General features: G+C 39.8%; 1 protein-coding gene across 3 annotated transcripts in view; it reads left to right on the forward strand.

The window, feature by feature from the left end:
- Positions 1-15,919, forward strand: part of RORA (RAR related orphan receptor A) — a 179,929-nt gene that overhangs the window by 137,457 nt on the left and 26,553 nt on the right. For all 3 annotated transcript variants that reach the window (XM_032622207.1, XM_032622206.1, XM_032622208.1), the window contains exon 2: positions 5,048-5,133. Coding sequence is in view for 1 of the 3 variants with exons in the window: in XM_032622206.1 (XP_032478097.1) it covers positions 5,048-5,133 (86 nt within the window). In the remaining 2 variants the exon portion in view is untranslated. The remainder of the gene's footprint in view (positions 1-5,047; positions 5,134-15,919) is intronic.

Raw genomic sequence — 15,919 nt, forward strand, 5'->3', positions numbered from 1 at the left:
TAGCTGGAGGCTAAGCCGCTTTTCTCTATCCCCGCTTTGGAAAGAGCTTAAAGTCTGCAGAAAAGAATTTCATTTCGCTATAAGGCAGGATTTCTTATCAACAATAACAGTAATAATAACAACTGTGTTTTGAGTGCCAACTCTTTCTGAGGATTGTGTGTGATGTGCATATATATAGAATACATGTATAAAATAATCATAATGTGCTGTGTCATTTATACATTATATCATTGAATCTTCAAATAGAAAACTGAGACTCAGAGAGGTAGGTGGAGTAATTTTCCCAGCCTTAAGAATTGTTAAACATTGGTATTGGTCAGCCTAAGGTCAAAAACTCGGAATTTTATAAAATTGAGAAGAATGGTCTTAGAAGGTTGATGATTATTTCCATTTATAAACTAGTCAAGTAACTCGCAGAAAGACATCTTGACATCAGTTCTGAGTAGTATTAAGTTTAACCAGATTACTTGTGAGATGTCTTTTGATCCTTGGGTAATGGTTTCCTACCAAGAGCAGTATATTCCCGATGTTTGTATTGGAGTGATTTAGCTCGGCTATTCAGTATGATGAGAAGGGGGGTAGGGTGGAGAGGGAATAAGCTTTTGAGTTAAGAGAAAAAGACCAAAATGTGTCCAAATTCCAGCCTTACTTCTTCCAAGCTCTCTGACTTTGGGCAAGTTATTTAGCCTTTCTGAGCTTCAGTTTTCTCATCTAAAACAAATGCAGATAATGATGATAATGATAATGATACCACCTACCTCATAGAGTTGTTGGAGCAGCAAATTAGATAATGCCTGAGACTTTATAAGCCCAAATACATGTTCAGTATTATTGATTATTATCAATCTACTTAGACTATCATCGAGACATCACTATTCACCCACAGAATGAAGTGATGGGTACAACTCTTGTGCAATTATATTTTTTAATACTTGGGCAGAATGGGCATTTTTCTCTGGACCACGATAAATCCAGAAATAGGTCCTGAGGAGCAAGTGAGGTGTTAAGGATGCCAGTGTCTTGTTACCTTTTATAATGAAAAGTAAAAAGCAAACTCTTTTACAGAGGTACAACGGTAAATGCCCACGCAGCCTAAGGACCACTTGGCTAATTAGCACACCTGCGTTCCAGGATTTCCTGATGCCCCTCCGCCACTTGTTGTCAGCTCCTTGAAACTGCAGAAATTTGCCTGTGCAGGTGTGGAGAGCCTGTTTGAATTACTTAGGGTGCATGAAAGAGCAAATTATTTAGGCAATAGAGCTGAAAATGTAGGCAAATTAGAATTTTTCATAGCGAGATTGTTCATTGTTAAGCCAATTCATGATTATATGTGTGCGTGCATCTTGCTTCAGATATTCCGCTACAAAATAAACCTCTTTGCTGCAATGAATATGGATGTGGACTAATTTAATCAATATACTTGTGACAGTTGTGGTGTCTGACAGATTTCATCCTTTGAATACTGGCTGAGTCAATGTGTGCAGTATATATATGGGCCAAGACTCATAATTTTTGTTACAAGAAGATTATTTTGAAAAGACACAATACTGCCTGTCAGAAAATGGAAAAGCCTGAGGGATAGAAAGCAAAGGGCAAGGGGATTTTTGTCCTGTTCCCTCTTACTGGTCTGAAAACTCAAATTTGTGAAACTAAACTGCTTTCCTTTTTAAAAATTTGTAAGGCATTGACTATTTTTCTTCTCCTTGATACATTTGAATTCTGTAAATTGACTAAAAGGTGAAGGGAGGTGGATTTTGTGCGTTGTTGGATGAAATGGAAGATTGAGTAAGTGCCCTACTCCGATCAGCAAATGTTTACTTTCTGGAAAGATCAACACATGTGATAGATCACTTTCAGAGAATTTGCTTTTTAGAGCAAGTGGATTTTAGTCATTTCCTAAAGAGCACTTGCACCTGAAATTGTCTTCTAAGATAAGAGAGCCACCAAAGGGGGTAGGCTAGTAGAATAGTTTAATGCAACCAATCAGAATATCAGAACCTGGCTTTGGAGAACCCTCCCATCACCTCACCATGAGATCCCTAGGGAAGCTTGTTCTAACTAATTTGGAATCTTTGGCCAGCATTGCCCACTGGAGCCAAGCACAAACACAGTGCGGCAGGGGGCAAAGTTCTAGGCAAATGGCCCCTCACTTGAAAATGCAGGTCAGTCTACAGTGAGTCCATTCATACTAAGCATCTTGGCCTCCATGAAGTCTCGTAAAATATGCCTCAGCTTGAGTGCCCTGCAGATCTGAAAGACCCTGAGAGCTGAAGGAAGGCTGAAGACCAAGAGTTTAGGAGCCTGACTCAGACCAGTGGTCCTATGAAGTAGTGGCACCAAACTCTGGATTTATACTACAGTGACTTTCCCAACCCTCACTCCCACCCTCTCCCCAGCCGGCTGAGAGCCATTCCAAGGGTGGAAGTGCTGGGCCAGGATGTCAATCCCAGGGGCACCCCCATCATGATCAGACCCCTCCCTGCCAGACCTCCAGATCACTTGCAATGTTACAGGAGCCTTTAGTAGGCGTTTTGGTCACTGCCTTAAAGATCATGATGTCACTTCTCATGGGTCATCCACTAGGAGTCCAGGCAGAGTGAACAGCGATACACCATTTTCCATTTGCTCCAGATACATACGGTTTTACTCAGTGTTCCCTGTCTGGCCTGCCCAGAGCTTTCCTATCTTATAAAGGACTAAATAGATTTGCTTAATCTCTCCATTACTAAGATGGAATGAAAATAACTCTGGGAGGCCCGAGTTTAGTGTTAGTGTTGCTTTTAGTTTTGATGCTGACTTAAACTATAGGCCTAATGAGGTTTGTCTAATTTCTGTGACTACACCTTGAGGTGAGACATAAGCAGAAGCAGCTCAGTGTCTGTCTTCTTTATTTCTTGTATGAGTTTTATTTAATAGGTGGTCCAGGTACTTTGTGTTGTCTAATTCTTCTCTTCCTTAGGGGTTGGGTTTGGGGTTAGGGCTAGGGTTAGGGTTAGAGGTTTCAGCTGATATCACCTTTCAGAATTTCTTTACTACCACTTGGCTTTTATGAGTCTCTGAAAAATGTGGGGCACAGCCATCTCTCTGGAGAGCTGCAGACAATCTGTGGCACAAAACTTTGCCTTAACTATGTATTAAAATATTGGAGGAGGGCTTCCCTGGTGGCGCAGTGGTTGAGAGTCTGCTGCGGATGCAGGGAACATGGGTTCGTGCCCTGGTTGGGGAAGATCCCACATGCCGCGGAGCGCCTGGGCCCGTGAGCCATGGCCGCTGAGCCTGCGCGTCCGGAGCCTGTGCTCCGCAATGGGAGAGGCCACAACAGTGAGAGGCCCGCATACCACAAAAATATATATATATTGGAGGAGCCTAAGTGTGAAACATTATTAGAGTTTAGATTTCATAAAGAATTTTCCTTGAAGAAATCAAGCTAGTCTCTAAGATGAGGAGGCCGACTTGAAGATGACGGTTTTTGTCAAGCGTGATCTTATAACGTATTAAGTTGCATAACTCAGATAGACATTTAGATAGTGTACCAAAGATGCCACTATTGGTGTATAGAAGGCTTGAGGATTATGGCACATTTATTGGAGGTGAGATTTTGAACAGTCTCTAACTCTGGATAGTGAAACTCAGGATGTCAACACTAAAAGTGACTGGTAGGCAAAGGACTCACTAAAGGCACTGCAGTACTTGTGGTCCCCTTGAAAGGAGGTTAGCAGGGACACATGGTTTATAATGAGGTTAAGTCCAGTAATTTAACGTGTCCTCTTTTGAAGTATTGAATACAATATTGTATCAAATCCAGAGTAGGTGGCTGTGGAAATTACCCCAGGATATGAAATCACATTGGAAGAAAGGGCGGGCTCTGTGTATGTGTGTTACTTACATCGTGCGATACGTTCGTTAGACTAGTCATTGCTTTGTGTGAGGCATGGCACTAGGTAGGGGCTTTATGAAAATGAAATATACTTGGGCACTTGCAACTGCCTTTGTGTGTGTGACTTAGTAGGTAATCTGACATGATATCCAGTAGTGATAACCATGGAAAATAAATTTAGTGTAATGGAGCATTCCAGGTAAACGGGTGAAACTTGTCATCCTTTATATGCAGCTCAGTGTTGGTTCTTTATTTCGCATATAAATTGTATTTAATAGGTGGTCCAAGTACTTTGTTTTGCCTAATTATTCTATTCCTTAGGGGTTTTTAAAATCCTTAATTATACTCTTTCCAACTCTGCTCAAGATATAATGTGTTTTCTTAGAAACGTGCTTTAACATATTTGAGAACTTTGATGTAATATGTATGAATTATTTGGTTATTCTTCCAGTATGAGGCAACTGTAAATAATCAGTTGGATAGAAACACACGCACGCTGTACCAGAAAATCAACTTCCAATGTAAAGAACTCTGAAGCTACATATTCTATTTGTCCGGATTCATCATTTTTAAATTCAAATAGGATATGAACTTTATGGTTGAAAGGTTTTGATTGTACACAAGTCGACTAATTTTTAACACATGGCAGGTACATTAATTTAAAAAAGATGAGTAAGGAATTCTTACCTTCATATGTAACTTATTAATATTTAGAGTTGAATCATTTTCCTGAGTAGTTTTGGCTTTTTGGAGTCTATTTTTCTCCACCAGCCGAGCTACAATGCTCAGCCAAGACAGGTTTATGACCTTTTAAAAATAATGATGGAAAATGAGATCGGTGGAAACATTTTAGTATCTGCTTTGCTCTGAGGCCTAAACTGTGAACTCTCCAGTTCTTGAAGGCTTTGAAATGCTGATTCCAGTCTTCTTGTGGGTTCTTAAACACCTCCTCAAATGACCCATTTTAATAACCCGAAAGCTATTATATAACGAGCAGCCATAATTTAGTCCAGGGCTCTAGGGGGACCCTCACAGTTCAGCAATGAATAGTTAATGCAGTATAATGTTTAGCAGGTTATTAGTTTTCACTATACAAATGCTGATCAGGGAACGCTTTTATAAGGTGTTTAAAATAAAATGTAATTAACTGGTTGCGTGCTTCTGTTGCAGCTCAAATTGAAATTATTCCATGCAAGATCTGTGGAGACAAATCATCAGGAATCCATTATGGTGTCATTACATGTGAAGGCTGCAAGGTAAGCCTTTTTAATTGTTGTTGTTGTTTCTATTAACGTTAGGATGTATCTTTGTGACTTCTATTCTTTACTTCTACTATGCCTAAAAATTCAACTCCTCGGCATTTTGAGTGACGAGAAACGACAGGACAGAATAAATATTTGGGTGTTCATTACAATCAAGGAAGTTATATATATATTTTATGCCTCCCATCACAATAATGAGAGGCTGGAGAATAGTATTCGAGCATGGCTTGTTTGTCACTTCCAATCCCAGAACTGATTGAACTGATGAAAAAATATCTTGGGTTATCTTTTTTCAAAAAAGAGATGACTCTAGACTTCTGTAAGGTCCCTGTTATAAGCTTTATAAGAAGGCGTTTCCAAGAAGTTTAATGGGAATGTGATTGAAAGTCTTATTGCTGGCTCACAGATGTTGACACGTCTGGCCAAATCATGGCAGGGTTTTTAGAAAGCACTGAGTTCTGGTCCTGGGGCCGCCCTTTGTCCCTATTGTTTTGGGCATGTCTTCATCTTTTAGTGACTCTGTTTCTTCATCTGTAAAGTGGCATTCTTCCTACCTTTTAGAACTATTCCAAGAATAGAAATAATAACTGTGAATGAAAGTCCTTATAACTGAAAAGTGCTATTTAAATCTAATAGTCTTATTGCTGTTGTTACTATTTTAATTATTACTGATGCTGATCTCAGGGCAACATGGACAGCACATGCATAATGTGGGAGTGGAAAATAGAGATGTTTATCCTAATCATTCAAGACCCCCGAACTTAGATTGCCTCCGTTATTCAAATTTCAATTCATTAAGATTTAAATCCTCCTGCTTATCTTGGAAGGGCCTTGAGACAGCTTACAGGATAAAACAGTGCAAAATAAACAGGAGAGAAGCTATTTAGACATGCGTGAGGCCTCTGAGACAGTTGTTTGCCACTGAACCAGGCCTGAATTAGCCCTAAAGCATTTGGAGGCTGAAGCAAAAAATAAAATCCACAAATTTGGTTAGCTTTCCTTTAGTGAAATTAGAAAAATACAATGTCAAAAAATACAAAACCACCTTCAGACACAAATAACTACTGGGAGACTTCAGGGAAATTTGCCTTGTAATTTCCTTATGTCTTTGTTTTACTGTTAATCATCATAACACTTGCCACTTTGTACATATACAAATGCTTCATATTGATCGTATGTTGGGGAAGCTTGAGATTTTTGCACACCACCTACCATACTTCATTATTCAGAAATCCATCTCGGAACAGAAAAAGGACATTATCAGAAAAACTGATGAAATCCAAATAAAGTCGGTGGTTTAGTTAGTAGCACTGCACTGATGTTAATTTCTTAGTTTTAATAAATGTAGCATAGTTACATAAGGTGTTAACATCAAGGGATGCTGGATGAAGGGTAGAATGGAAATGTCTGTGCAATCTTTGCAACTTATTACTAAATTTAAAATTATTTCAAATTAAGCAGTTTAACAAAATTAAAAAAAAAAATTCACCCACCTTTAGCAATAGAGAGCTTTATACTCAAAGGGGATTTTGAATTATTCATCTCTGTGGTACCCTCAAGACCTCAGGTTCTGTATTACCAAGGAAAGAAATTATTTCCTCAATTTGCCCTCCCTCCAAATTAATTAATAAATTAAAATTAAACACAATAAAATCAACGGCCTGGCCTGTGTTATCCCAAGATGTAAGTAAGAGAGGTACCTGCCTGTGACAACTGTCCCTCCATTGATTTGGGGGGGTTAATTCGGCTGATGTGGCTGGGCCCCTGTCACACTTCACCGTCACCCACTCTGTGTACGCACCTTCTTATCACTGGTAGAGGGTGGCATGGTCCTTCTTGCTGAAGGGTGTATAGACAGCAGTGCTCCCCTACCAGGAGTTCCAAGCAGACTTGATTTTTGTGCATTGCCTATCACCTAGGTATTTTCTTAAGTGGTCTGGGTCCCAGGGATTAACCACGTGTGTACCATCATGCTGTTCACGAAACTGATCGCTCTCCCTGTGTCTCTCAGTAATGCCACATGTAGTATTATGTGGCAAATTGAATACGATACCTAGGAATGGCACGCAGGGCAGGACCAGGGAGAAGATGGGGGCTACTTCATAGGAAACACCTCAACAATTCAGAAGATTAATTAACAACACGCTATTCAATAAAATCTGAATTCTCTGAGTACCACTGTGTTTACTGAGGCATAAACAATGTGTGTTTTCTTTTTAACACAATGTTTATTTATGACAGAAATAAAAGCAATAAGAAAACAAAGGGCAGCTATTATTTCACTGTTGTCAGTTTTCTAGATTCCCTTCCAGATCTTGTACAGCCTCGGTGCCAGTGTGTTTTTCGGTCATCTGCAGTTCTGCTTCTCTTTCCTATTGACTTTATACAATGGAAATCACAAAAGCAATCAATTAAAACTTCATTTTATTAACAGATTGAGCCTGTACCCAGCCTGGGACCTATATGGTAGCATGTGTTTATATTCGATGCATATAGTATTTGCCCTGCGTCATAGTTTCCGCTACAACTAACATTTTTTTTTTTAATTGAAGTATAGTTGATTTACAACGTCATGGTAGTTTCAGGTGTACAGCACAGTGATTCAGAATCTTTTTCAGATTCTTTTCCCTTACAGGTTATTACAAAATAATGGGTAGAGTTCCCTGTGCTATACAGTAGGTCCTTGTTGGTTATCTATTTTATATGTAGTAGTGTGTACATTACAACTAACATTTTTATCTCTAGTTGCAGTGAAGTCAAGAGACTTCTTTTGCCACTGATGTTAATGATTTATCATGTTCTAACCAGGTGAAGGTGGTTGTATCATGACAAATTATAAATAATTTGTCTCTGTAATAGTATCATTAGACTTAAGGAAAATTTCTGATTAGATATATAAATAGAAATCTAATGAGAGAGAAAAAGTGACTCGGTCATTTTCTGAGCTAATCGCTTTGTGAATCTATTTTAAATTGCATTTTAAAATCAACAACCTGAAACCACAAGAAACCGGAGAACCTATTTAATTGCTGAAATGCTTCTCTTTCACCACATACTTGCTCAAATAAGCATTGCACATGAACAGCAAAAGTGGTGGACGTTTTGGTAGCTCTTTTTCTGGTTCCTGAGTATTCCCAGCTCACCCCCTCCAAGTCCCTTTGGCCACGTGTAGAGAGACGGTATAGTGTCAGGCTTATGCCCTGACTGTGGAGCCAGACTGCCTGGGTTCAAACTCCAGTTCTGCTATTTACCAATTTGAGCAAATACGCAACCTCTCTGTGCCTCTGTTTCCTCATCTGTAAAATGAGGATAGTAATTGTAGTTACTTCATATGGTTATCGCGTACATATAGGTAAAGCACTTACACGAGTGCCAGGCATGTAACAAGCACACATTGAGTGTTGGCTCTTGTTATTATCATTCCTGGGCAAACTCCTCATGTCTGAGTAAATGTGCTGTGTAGAGTCAGACACTATTTCCAGGATATCTGTGGGTCCAGTCTTGATTTTGTGACCATTTGTGATTTGTAATGTAGACTCTGCCAATAAAAGCAACGAAAATATGAGCACCCCCTTGGGTGTTCTCTAAGCACTATTAGGAGTCCAGAGACATAGAAGACCGAATCCTTCCCTCGAGCAGCTTACAGTGTAGTTGTAGAGATGAGGCCTTCATAGCAAACGAAGAACTAAATACTAGAGTAAGGCCGCGGTCCGTGATGTGACCCAAGAAGCACACATCCACTAGGCAGCCAGAGCCTAAAAATGGGGAAGTCTTGGTTGTATAACCCGGTTTGACTGGAGCAGAGAGTCACTTTCTGCAGATAGTGGAAGATAAGGATAGACAAGTGGGCCACTCCCAAATTCTTAAGAGCTCTGTTATGCCAAGGTTTTCATTGTAAAATTATTTTCCTTGTTCTTTGGAGATCATGAAGGAACAGTGTACGAGCACTGGGCCAGCCCTGAATATTGCATTTCAGAAGACCGTTGAATCCAGGCCTGCAAGGGCTTAGTGCTGCCAGTAAAGATGTTCCTGAGCTCTTGGAACAGAATTTAGTCCCAGCCCTGGGTGAGCATTAGCAGGGGGTGTAAGGTAAGCTGGGTAGGCCTGCCAGGGAGGAGGGGCCCGGTCATGGAGCACGGGGACAGCAGAAAAGGCCAGGAATAAAATGAAAGGCGGCAGATGTTAGGGTTAAGGTTCGATCTTCAAAGTGAATACAAATGCTGAAGTGCCTATAGAAAAATGACGACTGGTGGAGGCTTTCTTTCGAGAAATGGTTCTGTTTATCATTCAACTTCATTTCCTAGCTTCAGTATTAGATACAGTGGCTGCTTAGAGGAGGAGGGTGAAAAATCTATCTCAAGATTAAAAAAACACACACACAGAATTTTTAATCCATATCTATTTAGACTTTGGGCCTCTACCATAACGTTTTCCCCCAATTTTGTTGAGAAATAATTGACATACGTTACTGTATATGTTTAAGGCATTCAGCATGACGGTTTGATTTACATATCTTGTGAAATGATTACCACAATAGTTTCAGCTAGCATCCATCTTCTCATGCACAGTTGACCCTTGAACAACATGGGTTTGAACTGCATAGGTCCACTTACTTATACTCACATGGATTTTTTTATTGGAAAAAATCATAAATAAATATGAATTTCTTTTTAACATTATCTTTTCATTTTTGATGTCTAATGTTGGTAATACATATAACATCTCCTTTATCGTATATGACAATATGGATGTAGATACTGACAGACAATTCACCTTGAAAACAAAGGACATAAACTTATGGTATTGATAAATACAGTACAGTACTGTCAGTGTATTTTCTCTTCCTTATGATTTTTTTAATAACATTTTCTTTTCTCTAGCTTACTTTATTGTAGTGTTTTGGTATATAGCACATACAACATACAAAATTTTTGTTAATCAACTGTTTATGTTATCAGTAAGATTTCCGGTCAACTGTAGACTATTAGTAGTTAAGTTTGGCGGGAGTCAAATTAGGATCTACTCTTGTAGTAGCTTTCCTTTATATCATAAAGCAGTGTTAGCTATGATTATCATTCCACTATAGCTTCTTAAATAATAATGTACAGTTGAGTATTGAAGTTAGTGAATTGATTTCTGATTACATCTAAGACCCTTTGCCTCGTGGTAAGTCTAAGAATAGAGTCCATTCATGTGTCAAATATTTATTCATCAATTAATACACTTAAGATGATGTCTTATGCAAAGCTTCCTCTTCCACCCAGGAAGGGGAGAACTTGGAATAGTTTCGTCACATTAACAAATATGCTCTCTGAAATTAACAATAAAAAGTCTTTTCAAAGATATCCAGAATGTATAATGGGTACTTTTTTTTTCCTGAAAGAGTTAAAGCATTTTCTGGAGCTTTTTATGTATTAGGTTAAAAACCATATCCATAAATGTTCCTTTTAGGCCCAAATTGTTTTTTAAAGGATTCTAACATTTTTATTTCAGTTGTAAAATATCACTAGCCCTGGATCAGCTTGTCCACTTTTCAGCATTGGTACGTCCATGCTCCACATTTTTACTTTAATATTTTATAACACTTGGCCCCAGTATTAGAGCTAGCCATTTAAAATGAAAATTAGACTTGGCTTTTATTACATCCTGTGACATCAGAGTTTCACTTCTGTTATATACAGGTGATAAGAACAAATTTTTTATTTAGCAAAATCTTCCAGGCCTGTGATGAAATAAATGCACAAGTGGTAGGATGTGTTAAACCCCAACTTGCATCAAGATGATTTGAGGGTTTTTTTTTTTGTATTTTCCTGGTTTCTTTGGTTTGGTCTTAATCATGCCTCAGCTCACAGAAGATGCTGGGCTTCTGACCTTGTCATAGATAGGGTCTAACATGTTGTCTGGCTCAGAGTAGGGCCTCTCATGCTTGCTTGGGAATCACTGTTGCTGAATGTGCCCACTGGATTGGATCTGAGGATGGCACATCACCGTATGGCAAAGCAGACATCTCCACTTACCAGACAGAACACACGAGGTCAGCTTTAATCAGAGATCATTTGCATATACAGTTCTACAGGGAGGCCAGTCACTACTGAACAGGAAAGTAGTTGAGGAGATCCACACTTCCATGGCTTATTGCTGCCCGATGCCTGAGTGTGGGACCATACCAGCTCACTTTGGAGAATGAGGTTTCCTGTTTTGTTTTGTTTTTTTCCTAAAGAACAAATTTCCTTCTTATTTGCTTCCTTGGGGACTGTTATTCCTGTCTCCTCCCCCCATTTTAGTTTTATCATTTCTCCTGCCTCTTCCTCTCTCTGATTTTAATCCGTGCATGCCCTCTCTTTCCCCCTCAATAAAATTAAGTTGCCAGTTATCTTCTCTCTTAACTTTAAATCCTTAACTTTCTGCCCACGTTTATCCAAAGATATTTCTTGTTCCTCACCCCCATACTTCCGAACATTCCAACAGAAACTTCCCAAAATAAAAAAAACTGAAACAGAGTTCATGCCTCTCCAACTAGGATTCTCAGCTCATCTCAGCCACAGAAGTGGAATGAGAGGGATTCCCACGTCCATAGTCCCCCAAATACCAACATTTCCGTTGGATTGGAAAATACAATAATCCGCCCAGGCATATGAGCATTCACCATAAATCATAGAGTTATGAATAAACCTTGGTTGTCAAAAGCAAATGTGTAGCCGTTCCAACGCGTCTGCCATTAGAATTCAGCAAGGCAGCTGTCAGCTGTTTTCTTGTAATTAAACAGCCAATGAGCAGCTAATTAAGACATATGTGTATACAGAAGTGGAAGTGGGTATGTTAATGAACTGTAGGAATCAATTCATTAAGTGAAAATTGTCAAAAGACCAAACATCAGATCAGCATTTCAGCCTGTGCCTCACTGGGAAGGAGCCCCGAGCCGGAGGGGAGCCCCTCAGAGCTACACCCCACTCCACCCCAGCACCTTTCCAGCCACACCCACAGGTCTCTGTGCAGCCAACGCCCGCTTGGGGGCAAAACGATTAATAACCCCAATAGGGAATACCATGTCTGTTTCAAAGCTTTTTATCAAGGAGACCTAGCAAAGGAGAGCGTTTTCCTACTTGTGTAAGCCTGGTATTCGATACCCTATAAAATGCCGTCTCCCTCACCTTGTGTTTGAACCATTACATGGAACTTTGTACAGCTGAGAAGTGGGGCATTTTTACTTGTCTGTTTTGTTGTTTATCTGTTTCTGTTTGGTCTGCCCCACATGTTTGTCTGGATGACTTTTGGATAGTGTATTAAGAAGTCTCTGGCCTTTGGGTTAAGATGCACCCAGGGTTCAGGGATTCAAATCCTGGCTCCTCTCCTTACCTGCTGTGTGACTTTGGATACATGGATTAACCTCTCTGGAGTGTCGTTTTCTTATTTGTAAACAGATATAAAAATACCTACTTTGCAGTGTTGTTGTGAACTGCAAATAAATCGTGTTTGCGAAGTGTCCTCCACGGTGCCCGGTATAGCATAGGAGCTAAGCATGTGATTGTCACCACTGTTTTTATCACTGGCATCATTTTTCCTCTGGTCATTCATTTCACAAGTGTTTGTTGACTGCTCCAAGTACTAAGTTAGCTACTGGAAACAAAGAAACAAAGCTGTCAGTGAGGGAGACAAATTAGTAATACAGCAAGTTAAGGGCTATGAGGGGGATAGCTGCAGGGCTCTAGGGGTGTACATGGGAGGGACCCCTCAACCAGCCTTGGGAAGGGCAAGGTCAGAGAAAGTGAATCCTCAAGAGAAGAGAACTTCCAGGAAGGTTGCGGGGCCGGGGTGGGGGTGTGTGTGGAATCCTTTGAGGAACTGTGGACACAGTGGTTTAGGCTTGGCCAGAGTGTGACTTCGAGAAGAGGAGAGAGCTGCCTGGACAGGTGGTCATAGCCAGGTCATCAGTGAGGAGCCACTGAGGGCTCCTAAGCAGGGAAGGGACTTGATCAGGGTTCTGTTTTTAGAAACAGAACATCTTCGGTGATTGTGTGAGGATGGATTGGAGGGAGGGAGGATGGAAGCAGGGAGCAGTGGGGAGGCTGTGTAATAACCCATTCAGGAGATGGTAGATGTGGGAACCTGAGAAAATTGCAGTAAAGATGGAGAAAGGTAGCTGGATTGGGGAAACATGAAGGTGACCAGAAACAGCCTAACTTAGTGAGTGCATGGATGTGGGTGGCAAGGAGGCCGGGAAGCCCACCTTTGTGCCTTGAGTATCTGGGTGATGGTGGTACCCTTGACTGAACAAGAAAACACTGGAGGAGAAGAGGCTGGGAAAATGGTCCATGGGTCGGGAAATGTTCTGTTCGGAATGAAGATCAAGCCATTCAGTATGTATTGAATGGGTAAACAACAAGGTCTTACTGTATAGCACAGAGAAAAACTCTACAGTATTCTATGCTGAACCATAATGGAAAAGAATATTTAAAAAGAAGGCATATATATATATTATATATATATATATAATATATATATTATATATATATATAATATATATATTATATATATATAATATATATATTTTATATATATATAATATATATATTATATATATATAATATATATATTATATATATATATAATATATATATATAGCTGAATCACTTTGCTGTACAGCAGAAATTAACACAACATTGTAAATCAACTCTACTCCAATTAAAAAGAATAATAAAGCCATTCAGCTGAAGTCTCTGGAGAGTGTGTGTGTATGTGTGTGTTGGTGATGGGGGTGACAAGGCTATGGAAGGCCAGGCCACAACTTTGGGTTTGTGCCTGTCCAGAATACAGGGGAGCCACTCAGACAGCCTGGTGAGAAGCGAGGGGTCCAGCAAGGACTGGACTCAGTCCAGTCACGTGATGGTCAGTTTTTAGCAGCCAACAGTGTCTATATGTATGTCCATAACTTTAGTGTATATGTCACTGATGTAATTTCATACATTTTATAAATAGTAAAATCGACAATATTATAAACAGAGAATATAGTATATAGTGTGTGTATATATATATATATGTATATATATATATACACACACACACACACACTATATAGTATATATATAGACAGCCAATTCTCACGGAATGTGCACATTGATTTTTGCTGAACTCTCATATCCATACCTGTGGTTGCAGCTGACGAAAGACTGTAGCACCAACGTGATTTTTCGTTTACATTAATGAATAAGAGGAAAGTGAAACAAGGAAAAACATGTTTTGGAACTTCACTCATTCGTCAGTGATGACTTGAACAACTTCTTTGCTGAATCAGATAATAGTTTTTAAAAACTGGAAGAGTATTTCTTTACATTCTTTCTTGTGCTCTTCACAATGTGATGGCTACAGACATGACATATTTTTAAATTGAACCCACATCATTATCCTTTTCTTCATCACTTTTTAAAAATTTTTATTGAAGTATAGTTGATGTACAATGTTGTGTTAGTTCCAGGTGTACAGCAAAGTGATTCAGTTATACATATATGTACACATATCCATTCTTTTTCAGATTCTTTTCTCATATAGGTTATCACAGTGTATCGAGTAGAGTTGCCTGTGCTATACAGTAGGTCGTTGTTGGTGATCTATTTTTATATAGTAGTGTGTATATGTGAATCCCAAACTCCTAATTTATCTTCATCACTTTTTAAATCTAGACGGTAAGCAGAGCCATAAATCAAGCCCTGATCCACAGCACTTGTCAATTTCTGCGGCGTGAATACTCTCAGCACCTGGTCAATTTCAAACCTCCCCACACGGCATCTCACTGCAGCAGGATAAGGAAGAGGTGCACAGTGGCACACCCTTATGCAGGGAGCTACCATTCAGATATAATTGATGTAAATAACCTCAAAAACAGGGACAGTAGCAAAATAGTAATAAAATAATAAGTTAACGTTTAATAATGGTGATGTTTAACAGTTGGTTTACAAAATTCCTGAAATGTTAACATTCAGCTCTTGCAACCTGGTATCAGCCTTCTCCCACACCCATGGCCTCAGTCCCTGTGCTGGGGAGCTCCAATCTAGTGGAATCGATGAAAAATTTCATAGCATACATCCAAATTGTTGTGTTTTTTTTAATTAGGAAATAAAATTTTCCGGGGCTTCCCTGGTGGCACAGTGGTTAAGGAATCCGCCTGCCAATGCAGGGGACTCGGGTTTGAGCCCTGGTCCGGGAAGATCCCATATGCTGCGGAGCAACTAAGCCCATGCACCACAACTACTGAGCCTGCACTCTAAAGCCCGCAAGCCACAGCTACTGAAGCCTGCGTGCCACAGCTACCGAAGCCTGCGCGCCTAGAGCCTATGCTCTGCAACAAGAGAAGCCACCGTAATGAGAAGCCCGCGCACTGCAAGGAAGAGTAGCCCCCACTCACTGCAACTAGAGAAAGCCCACGCGCAGCAACAAAGGCCCAATGCAGCCAAAAATAAATAAATAAATTTATTTATTTATTTATTAAAAAAAATTTTTTTTTCCAGAGAATAGAGGCAGAAATCAGGAATAAAACTCAAGGAAAGGCACTTTGAAAGACTTGGTGAAATAAGGGGAGATAAACTTGAGAGTTCTCTTTGAGGCAGCAGGAATGGGGGCAGAAGGCTGACATGTGTGAGGAAATCAAGACTGTGTGACATCGGTTTTGTTAGCCCAGCACTGCAGGAGAGATGCTTACGTGGGAGGACACTGCACTTAAAATTAGGGCACTGGAGTTTGAGTCCCAGCACTAACACGTAGCCATGGGAGAGCCTTGGACAAGTCA

This window comes from Phocoena sinus, chromosome 2 (genome assembly GCF_008692025.1).
Source record: "Phocoena sinus isolate mPhoSin1 chromosome 2, mPhoSin1.pri, whole genome shotgun sequence".
NCBI lineage: Eukaryota > Metazoa > Chordata > Mammalia > Artiodactyla > Phocoenidae > Phocoena > Phocoena sinus.